General features: G+C 47.7%; 1 protein-coding gene across 7 annotated transcripts; it reads left to right on the top strand.

Annotated features, from left to right (window-relative positions):
• Positions 1–1,157: 1,157 nt before the first annotated feature.
• Positions 1,158–11,743, top strand: Nr1h3 (nuclear receptor subfamily 1 group H member 3). 7 transcript variants are annotated; one of them, XM_021156576.3, is made up of 10 exons: positions 1,158–1,304; positions 2,664–2,743; positions 3,564–3,746; positions 4,254–4,520; positions 4,924–5,132; positions 5,230–5,409; positions 5,587–5,686; positions 10,753–10,866; positions 11,059–11,153; positions 11,322–11,743. In XM_021156576.3, the coding sequence occupies exons 2-10, from the start codon at positions 2,701–2,703 to the stop codon at positions 11,466–11,468; spliced, it is 1,338 nt and encodes a 445-aa protein (XP_021012235.1). In that variant the 5' UTR covers positions 1,158–1,304; positions 2,664–2,700; the 3' UTR covers positions 11,469–11,743. The 7 variants fall into 7 exon arrangements, with proteins under 7 accessions (XP_021012235.1, XP_029329997.1, XP_029329996.1 ...); XM_029474137.2 differs by having other exon boundaries at positions 2,687–2,743; XM_029474136.2 differs by having other exon boundaries at positions 1,158–1,297.
• The last annotated feature ends 244 nt before the right edge of the window (positions 11,744–11,987 follow it).

Genomic DNA, 11,987 nt, shown 5'->3' on the forward strand with positions numbered 1-11,987 from the left:
CCCAGAGAAAAGACATCTGAATTCTGATCTCAGTTTGGCCATTGTGTGGTCTTGGGCAAGCTTACAAACAGCAGTGTGCGCTGTAAAACAGAGCCGTTTACTCTTGGGCTCCCTCAGGAACCAAGAGATAATGAGAGATTTGTATATGGCAACAAAGATTCAGAAAGTTGACAAAGCTTCAAGGTTCAAGGTTATGGGAAGACAAACCACTAAAGGAACTGGGAGTGGACAGATAATCCCCGCCCATCCTTGGACATTACTGTGACACACTGTGTTGATCTTTATTCTCACATTGATCATGTGTGGCAAAACTATCATCATCGTCATCATCGTCCCCATCTTAAAGAAAAAGAGAGGTTCGGAGACATTAAAGAAAAAGAGAGGTTCAAAGACATTAACTTGCTCAGTCAAGATGGCCCAGTTGAATGGGGCAAAGTTCGGCACAGAAGTGCTTTCCTAGCCTAGGTTATAGCCCTCCCTGCGTTGTAACTGTAACACAGAGGTTTGAACCCAGAACCCTAAAGAGAAATGATTGTGGTGAATTGGAATGAACACAAGCTAACAAGTGTGGAACAGAAGAGAGAGCCATTTATTTGTTTGTTTACTTATCATTCAACAAAAAGAAACATAGTCTCCTCTGTGTTTCCTCTCTAAATCAGCTGCTGATTCCCTTGGGAGATTAAATCAGTAAGGCATGATGTATTCCTTCAGGGCTGAATCTCTTGTCCCAGGAAGCACGGCAAGAAAGCTATGGCTTTAGATCCAGTAGATCTTGACACCACCTCAGATGGGGCTGTTCCCTAGATGAGGTGGCCTTCTTATCTATGGGGGGGTCTATTCTGGACTGGCCCCTGGGTTGCTAACGTCTGCTTCTCTCACTCCTCCCCCAGGCCTCTTTTTATTGGCCTCTTCCTTCCTCTGTCCCCCTCAGGGCATCCACACACAAACTCACTGGAAGGCCCAGCACCTGCCTGTCTTCACCCTTGGAGTTCTACTGGCTTGGCTCAGTCCTGGGGCTAGTGGGGAGAGCTTGGCGCCTTCCCAGAGGCAGGGGAGGAGGGAGGCTGGGAACACAGGCTGGGGCTTGGTGTCGCAATTCCGGGCCGTGCCGGGACCTTTGCTCCGCGAGGTGTCTATGGGAGGAGGGGGGGAGGGAACGCTGACTCTGGAGGCTGCTGGGATTAGGGTGGGGGTGACTGAGAAGCAGTCCTTCTGTAAGAGCAAAGAGCCTCCAGGGTGAGGAGAGGAAGGAGAGAGATGGAACTAGACCGGTCTGCGGGGAAACGCGACAGTCTTGGTAGAGGGTAGGGGACAGGGTGGCGCCGGCTAAGAGGGTGGCCGGCTGGGGAGGAGTTAGTCTGGTGGGGAAGCTACTTCGTGGGCGGGGGCCTAATGAAGCTAAGAGCCTCAGGTCGCCAGTAGGAAGGACCCCTTAGCAGTCCCTCCCCTCGGCCTTTTCCTACATTACTGCTTCTCCCTGCTGGCCCCTGTGCGGTCAGCTCTTGTCACTGGCTGCCCACTGCGGCCTCGAGGGCCAGGTACTGCAACACCCTCTTCTCCCAGCAAGGGGGCTCCAGAGACTACGCATCCAGGAAGTCTGGTGGCCTGGGGATTCGGCGGGTCTGCTCAGTGGCTGGGGGGGCTCTATCCTTGCATCTGGGTGGGGAGGGATGTGATGGGAGGATGTTCTAGAAGTGAGGACTATCTAACGGGACATCTGTGTGGGGATAGAGTTTTACTAAGTCTCAGAAGAACTGGAGGGGTTCTGGGAGAGGAGGCCCGCTACTGGTGAGATTCTTGAGACAAGAACTTTATGCTAGACTTCAGTAACGGCAGGGAAAAGATTATAATAAACAGACCCATAGAGTGAGCTTCGATCCAGTCTTGTGGTCCTGCCAACTTTGGCTCGCCCTAATGTCAGAGCAGAGGGAAGGACCCTCCACTCAGCCTGGAGGCAGGCGCAGAAAAGGATAGAACAAAGCTGAGAACGCAAACAAGTCAGGATTCTACTCTTGGCTGGACCACCTCCACCTGTCTGTCTATAGGCAGTTTCCTTAATCTCTTTGAACCTTAGTTTGCTTATCTTTAAAATGAATTTAAGAATAGTCCTGACAGGGTGGAGGTTGTAGAGTTCAATGGCCAACCATTTGCCTAGCCTGCCTGAAGTGTCCTGGGTTCAATTTCTAGAACTGGGGAAAATTTTATATATATATATATATATATATATATATATATATATATATATATATGAATGAAAGAGAGAGAGAGAGAGAGAGAGAGAGAGAGAGAGAGAGAGAGAGAGAGAGAGAGAGAGAGACTCCTGAATTCAGCCAGGTTGGTGCTGCACGCCTTTAATCCTGGCATTCGGGAGGCAGAGGCAGGTGGATTTGAGTTCGAGGCCAGCCTGATTTACACAGAGAGAATTCAAGGACAGCCAGTACTACACAGAGAAACCCTGTCTCAAAAAACCAACCAATCAAACAAAGAAACCCGGACTTCATAGGGATATAGTAAAGAAGGCTTCATAGGCTAATCCATGAGAAGTAAATGTCAGCTGATGCTGTGAGGACAGAAAAAAGGCACAGGGCACAGAAGGGAGCCCAGGGCACAGAAGGGAGCCCAGGCCTAGTTCTGGAAACGTGTAACCTGGCTCGTTCCTTCAGGACAGTGTCTTGGTAATGTCCAGGGCTCCAGGAAGAGATGTCCTTGTGGCTGGAGGCCTCAATGCCTGATGTTTCTCCTGGTAAGCTGTTTTATTCAAACCTTCTCCCCCAAGCCCAGGTCTCTGACTCCTCTACCACCTCAGGAATCAGCCCCCTCCCCGCACTGCATCCAGCACCCCATAGAAGCACTGCCAGATCTAAGTGTTGCTCAAACCCTTTCCCCTGGTTCTAGTGCTTGATCAGTGAAGTCCTCAGTCTGGGCTTGCTTTTCTGGGAAAGCTGACATGTCTCATGCTTAGATAGCTCTGGCTTTGAGAATTCTGTCTGCTCTATGAAGTGGATGCCCTCCATCATCCCCCCAGGGGGCAAAGGTTAGCACCTTTAAGATCATTTAAGATCTTGATGTACTAGTTGGTCAGTGGTGGTACACGCCTTTAATCCCAGCACTCAGGAAGCAGAGGCAGTTGGATCTCTGTGAGTTCAAGGTCAGTCTGGACTACCCAGAGAAACCTTATTGTATGTGTGTGTGTGTCTTGATATGCAAAGGGCTGCAACTGACACCAGTTTTCAATCCTATGGAGTACTGGAATCTGAAATCATGAGCTGTGGCTTAGCTACCTTTTTCTGTTTGTTCTTTGTTTGCTTTGAGACAGGGTTTTTCTGTCTGGAGTGGCTGTCCTAGAACTTACTCTGTAGACCAGGCTGGCCTCAAACGCAGAGATTCACCTGCTTCTGTCTCTCAAGTGCTGGGATTAAAGGTGTGCACTACCACACCTGGCTAGCTTGCCTGCTTTCTAAGGGTTGAGTTGAGTTTGTAGTTTCCCAGCCAAGACTCTTGGGGATGGAGTCTGGATAGGACCTGAGCCCACACCCATTCTCCCATGCTTCTCTTGGGCTCAGATTCTGCAACGGAGTTGTGGAAGACAGAACCTCAAGATGCAGGAGACCAGGGAGGCAACACTTGCATCCTCAGGGAGGAAGCCAGGATGCCCCAATCAACTGGGGGTGCTTTAGGGATAGGGTTGGAGTCAGCAGAGCCTACAGCCCTGCTCCCCAGGGCAGAGACCCTCCCAGAGCCTACCGGTAAGAATCACCTGGATTTGGAGAAGGTAAAGTCTCCCTAGATAGGGGAGAGAAACTCTGGAGTTCTTTGCTTTCTAATGTCACAGTTAAATCGGAATGTTCTGGGTCAGCTAGACACGAATGACTTTGGTGTGAATTGTGTCCATGTCTTAGGCATTTCTTAGCCTCAACCTCCCTGCTTGTGAATTGAAATCAATCCTATTATCATCTTAAGGATCGATGCTTATAAAGAGCTCATGTAGAATTTAGGACATAATAGTCCTCGGTAAAGGACAGCAATTGTTATAACAGATTAGCCAGGCACTGTGGCACGTCTTGGTAATTCCAGCTACCCTGGAGGCTGAGACAAGATCACTTGAGTCCAGGAGTTCAAAGGCTACATATTATGAATCAGAGAGAGAGGAGAGGGGAGAGGATATCATTCAGTGGAGGGAAGGGAATGGAGAATGCCTAGCTGGGAGTGATCAATGGAGGGAGAACATTAAAGCTTGTGTCTCTATCCATCAGAGCTTCGTCCACAAAAGCGGAAAAAGGGGCCAGCCCCCAAAATGCTGGGGAACGAGCTGTGCAGTGTCTGTGGGGACAAAGCCTCTGGCTTCCATTACAACGTGCTGAGCTGTGAGGGCTGCAAGGGATTCTTCCGCCGCAGTGTCATCAAGGGAGCACGCTACGTCTGCCACAGCGGTGGCCACTGCCCCATGGACACCTACATGCGGCGGAAATGCCAGGAGTGTCGACTTCGCAAATGCCGCCAGGCAGGCATGAGGGAGGAGTGTAAGTGTCCAGGGCAGGAACTGGGAAGAGCTGACTGGGAAAAATACTGGTGCCCTGCTGTGAAGACAGACAGATGCTTACACTTGCAGAGATCTCCTGAGTGTGGATTAAAACTTCCTTATCTGGGCAGAGTGGCACATGCTTTTAGTCCCAACACTCAGGAGGCAGAGCTGGATCTCTGTGAGTTCAAGGCCAGCCCTTGGTCTACATAGTGAGTTCCAGGACAGCCAAGAGCTATGTAGTGAGACCCTGTACTGGAAATAAACCAGTAAATAGATAAATAAATAAATAAATAAATAAATAAACAAACAAACAAATCCTCCTTGCTGTCACATACATTTTGTTTCTGAAGCATCAACCACCCTTGGCTCACTTCCCACCTCACATCTGGCCCTGTCTTTAGGTGTGCTGTCAGAAGAACAGATCCGCTTGAAGAAACTGAAGCGGCAAGAAGAGGAACAGGCTCAAGCCACATCGGTGTCCCCAAGGGTGTCCTCACCTCCACAAGTCCTGCCACAGCTCAGCCCAGAGCAGCTGGGCATGATCGAGAAGCTGGTGGCTGCCCAGCAACAGTGTAACAGGCGCTCCTTCTCGGACCGCCTGCGTGTCACGGTACTTGACCCGGGGAGAGGTGGCTGCACCTGAAGCCCCCAGCCAAGCTCTCGACTCACAGCACTTTACCTTTTTCTCCCCCGCCCACCCTGGGTAGCCTTGGCCCATTGCACCCGACCCTCAGAGCCGGGAAGCCCGCCAACAGCGCTTTGCCCACTTTACTGAGCTGGCCATCGTGTCCGTGCAGGAGATTGTTGACTTTGCCAAACAGCTCCCTGGCTTCCTACAGCTCAGCAGAGAGGACCAGATCGCCTTGCTGAAGACCTCTGCGATCGAGGTGGCTGGAAAGGGAGTGGGGTGAAGGGAGAGTCAGAGTAGGATTATCAGTAGGGGACCTCCAGATATCCAGCTCGGAGAGTCCAAGCCACAGGGAAAGGGACTCAACCTCCTCTCAAGAGCCACGTACCAAGACCAGCCCCTCCGTCCCCGTCTGAAAGATGCTGCTTGTGTGCAGGTGATGCTTCTGGAGACTTCACGGAGGTACAACCCCGACAGTGAGAGCATTACCTTCCTCAAGGACTTCAGTTACAACCGGGAAGACTTTGCCAAAGCAGGTGAGATCTGACATGGCCAGGGGACTGGCACTTTCCACCATGGGGCCCATCATAATTAGAGAGCCATGGGCCTGGGGTTCAGGTGCTTATACAATGAAGATGAACTTGTGTTTTCAAGAGAGGAGTTTGGAATGTTGATCAGCCACGGAAGCATCTGAGGAGTCGATGCAACAAGCGTCTCCTTGGTGGAGACCAGGCAAGGCAGAGCAGTGGCCTTCATTCTTGCTTTAGAGAGGATGTGCTACTCTGCACTGAGCTTGTGCTCAGCATTTAAAAATACTGTGTAGGGGGCTGGTGAGATGGCTCAGCAGTTAAGAGCACTGGCTGCTCTTCCAGGGGTCATGAGTTCAATTTCCAGCAACCACATGGTGGTTCACAACCATCTATATATAGGGGCATCTGATGCCCTCTTCAGGCATATATATACACACACACACATATATACATACATATATATACATATATATATATATATATACACACACACACATATATATACACACATACATATACACACATACACACATATATATATACACATACATATATACACACACATATATATATGTGTGTGTATATATGTATATGTATACATACACATATATGTATATATCACAGTACTCATACATTAAATAAAATTTAAAATATATATTGTGTAGCTAGGAAAAAGTTTTGAAAACCATTCTATCAGGCCTTTTAACAGACAAAAGGCAAGCAACCCTTTTCAGATAATGCTCTTTAGAGATATGCAGGCTTACTTGACCCATAATCTCTTTCTGTCCCTTTTCCTGAGCTGTAGAACTAGAGCTAATACATAACATACAGGCAGACCAGGAGAGCGTGTGTCTCCTCTAGAATGAGTTCTAACTGGTGCTGGGGCCTGATGCTTGCTCGGGTCCAAGTAGCCAAGCGTCTCTCATATAGCTGTTAGCGATGTTTGTGAGACTGGAGCTGGGAGAGGACAGACGCCTGTGTGAGACTGAGGAGTTTGGCAGCCGAGAGAGCAGGCTGTGAAATGTAGCTAATGTGGCTCTGTTCTTAGTGCTGATAGATCCTGAGTTCCAGGGCCGAGTCCAGAAAGCTTTCACTGGTATTTGGTGGCTCAGACCAACCCATGAGCCTCTTGTCCCAATATGGGCTTTCTAGGAAAGCCTTTCTTAATTGCAGGGAAGGGACAAGGCTCAGTCAAACCCTCTTGTGTTTCTTTGTTTTTCTGAATGTCTAGGTACCTGGTGGGCTATGCAATGGCTCTGCCCAGCCTCAAAACCCAGCCCTGTCCACCTTTTCTGCCAAGCACCTTTCCCTCAAAAAAACTGGTTGCTATCTTAGGCTCTTTTAACCCTTACCTCAGTCAGAACACCCTCTCTCTTAGACCCTTCCTGTTTCTTCAGCACTTGTGAACTTTGTTATCTGAATCTGTACCTATTTATAAGATGTGTTTATTTAAGCAATCTTGATTTCATTGGGTTTTCCATTTCTCATTTTATCAGTGTGTTCTTGGGGAAAAAGAAACAGAAGGCTTTTTTTTATTTTTTCTTCTCTTTTTAACCATCTTTTCTTTTCTTTTCTTCTTTCCTTGTTTCTTTTTTTTTTTTTTAAGATTTATTTATTTTACTTATGAGTCCACTGTAGCTGTCTTCAGACACACCAGAAGAGGACATCAGATCCCATTACAGATGGTTGTGAGCCACCATGTGGTTGCTGGGAATTGAACTCAGGACCTCTGGAAGAGCAATCAGTGCTCTTAACTGCTGAGCCATCTCTCCAGCCCCATTTTTTTTCTTTTTTAACAGTCTACTTTGTTCTCTCAATCTCTCTCTCTCTCTCTCTCTCTCTCTCTGTGTGTGTGTGTGTGTGTGTGTGTCTGTCTCTGTCTCTCTCATTTTTGTGTCCTGCTGTTTCTTTCCCTGGAGGTTCTGTTATGTCAAGTCTCTTTCCATTGCACATCCACTACCATGTGTTGCTCACAGTGGCTGACTAATGACATGGACCCATCTCATTTAAGGGGTTCTTCTAGCAAGCGTTATCAGACCCTCCCAGGAGCACAACTCAATTCTAGAACTTTCTCTCTTTATGTATGTATGTATGTATGTATGTATGTATGTATGTATGTATTTATTTATTTTTGGTTTGCTTTTGTTGTTGTTTTAAAGATTTATTTATTTATAATTATATCTAAGTACACCATAGCTGTCTTCAGACACTCCAGAAGAGGGCATCGGATCTCATGGATGGCTGTGAGCCACCATGTGGTTGCTAGAATTTGAACTCAGGAACTTCGGAAGAGTAGTCAATGCTCTTAACTGCTGAGCCATCTCTCCAGCCCCTCTTTCTTTATTTTGTATGAAGGGACCTTTAAAGCATACTTGGGAGCTTAAAATTTCATCAAGAAATGCTCTAGAAAAACAAAGCTTGCCTATTGAATACATGAACACACAATGCTTGGTACACATCAGGGTGAAGCTACAGGAAGTGACTCATCAAGAAACCTCGAATGGAAAAGTAGAGCAGATGGTTGCTGAAAGAAATCCGAGAAAGCCTGGAAAACAGTGTGGGGTGGAGAGGGTGACAGTGTGAATGCAAGAAGTAAGTGTGCACCAGGTCCAGGCTGCAGCTCAGGCTGTTGCGTGCTCATTGTCTTCTCTGTGGAAGATTGGTCTATTAGTGTTGGGGGTTGTTCTTACTGCTTGAAATATGAGGATCAGTGGTTCAAGTCCATGGGCTGGAGAGGTGGCACATATCTGGAACCCCTGTGCCAGGGAGCAGGCAGAGACAGAAGTCTCTCTGGGGCTCACTGGTCAGCCAATCTAGATGAAATGACTTGCTCCAAGTTTAGTGAGAGACTATCTCTCAAAAAGATAAGGTGGGAATCAATAGAGAAAGATACCTGATGTTGACTGCCGGCTTTCACATGAGCATGCATGGGCAAGTGCACCATCCTACCCACATAGATGTGCACACACACACACACACACACACGTTCAATGCCATCCTTGGCTACATAGGGAGTATGAGGCTAGTCTGAGGTTATATAAGACATTGTCACAAAACCAAAACAAGTCAAAAACAACCACCCCAAACCCAAAACCAGAAATCAAGAGAGAAGCCAGGCATTGTGGTGGCACACACCTTTAATTACAGCATTTGGAAGGCAGATCTCTATGAGTTCTAGGCCAGCCAGGTCTACATAGTGAATTCCAGGACAGTCAAGGCTATGTCACACACACACACAACTGAAGTGAATATAGTGTAGTTGGTAGAGTGTTTGCCTAAGTTATATGAGGTCCTGGATTCACCTCTCAGTACCACGTGGTTGTGGTAGTGGATACCCATAATACTCAACAAGGCAAAGAGGCATGAGAACCAGAAGTCCAAGGTCATCCCCAGCATCCCCAGCTACATAGTGAGTTGAGGCGAGCCCAGGCTTCTTGAGACCTTATCATAAAGATGTAGTCTTTTTAAAAATTTAATGAACACAGTAGATATCACATATACTATTTACTATTCCAAAAGGTTTTTGAGGTAGATATTACTATCTATGTATTACAGATGGGGTCTCTAGGACCCAGGCAGGTTCAATATTTTACCTCAAATCACCCAGCTTAGTCAATGGTAGATTCAAGGGAGTCAAATCCTGGCAGTCTCTTACCTCAGTCCACACCCTTAGCCACATTGTATTCTCTCCAGGATGTGATAATGTGATATATCAGCTGTAATTCTAGTATTCAGATAAGCCAAGGGTTTCTTTCTTTCTTTTTCCCCTCCTCTTCTTCCTCTTTCTCCTCTTCTTTTATTTTTGTTTTTGAGTCAGGATTTCTCTGTGTCCTAGAACCCACTATGTAGACCAGGCTGGCTTTGAACTCACAGATATCTGTCTGCCTTTGCCTCCTGAGTACTGGGATTAAAAGGGTACACAATCCCTACCTGGCCTCTATATAGGGTTTCTCTATAAGCAAAAGTCAGAGATACCTATATTTTTAGAAATGTGGCACCCTTGTGAATCCTAATAATATAATTGTTATTTAGTTCAACACTTTTTGTTTGTTTTTCAAGACAGGATTTGTCTGTGTATCTACTCTGGCTGTCCTAGAACTCCATCTGTAGACCAGGCTGGCCTCAAACTCATAGAGATCCATCTGCCTTTGCCTCCCAGTGCTGGGATTAAAGGAGTGTACCACCACTGCCTGGCCTAATTCAACAGTTTTTATGTGTCAGACATTGTGCTAAACCTTCTGCATACTTTATCATAAAGCCATCTGTATAACGTTTCCCAACCCCATGACATAATACCTGCAAAGGCGACCTAAGGAAGGAGGACAGTGTTGGCCCTGGTTTGAGGTGGGTGGCAGCAGATGGTGGTGGTCACCCAGGATCCACAGCCAGCAATGCAGGGGCTGCTGAATCCAGTGCTCAGCTTGCTTTATCCAACCCCTCACAGACCTGCCTAGAGTGTGATCTCCTAAGTGATTTTACATTCTGTCAAGTTGACAGTCAAGCAACCATCACACCATCACAATAAATACCTGTTTTTGTTTTTGGTAGGTTGTTGTTTTGTTTTGAGACAGGATCTTGCTATGTGGCCCAAACTGGCTTGGAACTTGGCATCCTCTTGCCTCAGCCTCTCAATTACATTCAAGTGTCAGCATGCCCTGAGTGGTCATTTTGTTAGATAGATTCAACCATGATTCAAATTTCACAGAGGAGGCTTAGAGAAGTTTAGAACCTTGTTCTCTTTCTTTCCGTCTTTCTTTTTAAAGATTTATTTATTTATTTAATATATATGAGTGCTCTATCTGCATGTATGCCTGCATGCCAGAAGACGGCATCAGATCCCAGTATAGATAAAGGTTGTGAGCCACCATGTGGTTGCTGGGAATTGAACTCAGGACCTCTGGAAGAGCAGTCAGTGCTCTTAACCACTGAGCCATCTCTCCAGTCCTAGACGTTTGTTCTGACATGGCAGAAACCTGGAGACCTGTTAGTGACTTCCTAGCCTGAGGAAGTTGAGTTGCAGGGTGTTCTTCCTGCTCCCGCCATGATCCTCAGCCTCCTTTCTTCTCCCTCAGGGCTGCAGGTGGAGTTCATCAACCCCATCTTTGAGTTCTCCAGAGCCATGAATGAGCTGCAACTCAATGATGCTGAGTTTGCTCTGCTCATTGCCATCAGCATCTTCTCTGCAGGTATGGAGGAGGGGCCAGAGGGAAACGGAGCAAGAGACTTTCGCCCAGGAGGGTTTCGCCCAGGATGACTATAGTCCCTACAGTGGATGAGAGAGGTTGGGTGGGACATGTCCCTATTTGGGAGTTGTGATTTGGGTTATGGGACCAAGATTTTGGCCAGACCTGCTCCTCAACTCTGTTGGTGACCTATAGACCGGCCCAACGTGCAGGACCAGCTCCAGGTAGAGAGGCTGCAACACACATATGTGGAGGCCCTGCACGCCTACGTCTCCATCAACCACCCCCACGTGAGTCTCCCTCCCTGTCCTTCTTTTCTGCTCTTTGGGCCCATTTTCTGATACCCACTTTCTTTCAAGAGTTCTACTAATGCTAATCCCTGTGTTTCTAACAACTCCCCTGCTCTGTCTCACCTTTTCTGGGGAAGAACAACAAGTAGACTTCCCCCACACCCCCAGGACCCTCTGATGTTCCCACGGATGCTAATGAAGCTGGTGAGCCTCCGGACTTTGAGCAGCGTCCATTCAGAGCAAGTGTTTGCCCTTCGCCTGCAGGACAAAAAGCTTCCCCCTCTGCTGTCTGAGATCTGGGATGTCCACGAGTGACTGTTTCGCCGTGTCCTTTGTGTTGGCCACATGGCAGAGGCTCAATGACTGCTTCCCACGGGTGGAGCAGACTGAGAAGGGCAGACATTCCTGGGAGCTGGGTGAAGGAGAGAGCCTTGCGTAGCATTAAGGGAGAGTCAACAGGTTGGGTGTTTTCTGGCTGCTGGGCAGTTGGGATCTATTAACGTTGTATACCATCTGAAGACCTTGTTGACCCAACCAAATAAACTAGCCAGGAGAGCCACTTTGTGCAGGGTTCTTCAGGGCCACGCCCATCCTGCCTCTACCACTTCCTGTTTTCCCTCACTGAACCCCAAAGAAATTCTCCACTATCGCTTTGTGGCTTGGCTATAGAGTGCCTCAGGGCTGCCTCACCAATAGATGTGGCACTTGAAACAGGAAGGCCAAGATGAATATAGAACCAGGGAAGCAAATTTCCGGATCGAGACTGGGGCTGCCGCCCTGTCAGAGCAAGCCTGTGTCTGTTAGGATCTGCCATCAGACTCAGAGGAGAGGGGC

Source organism: Mus caroli, unplaced genomic scaffold (genome assembly GCF_978045245.1).
Source record: "Mus caroli unplaced genomic scaffold, Mus_caroli_1 scaffold_2, whole genome shotgun sequence".
NCBI classification, from domain to species: Eukaryota; Metazoa; Chordata; class Mammalia; order Rodentia; family Muridae; genus Mus; species Mus caroli.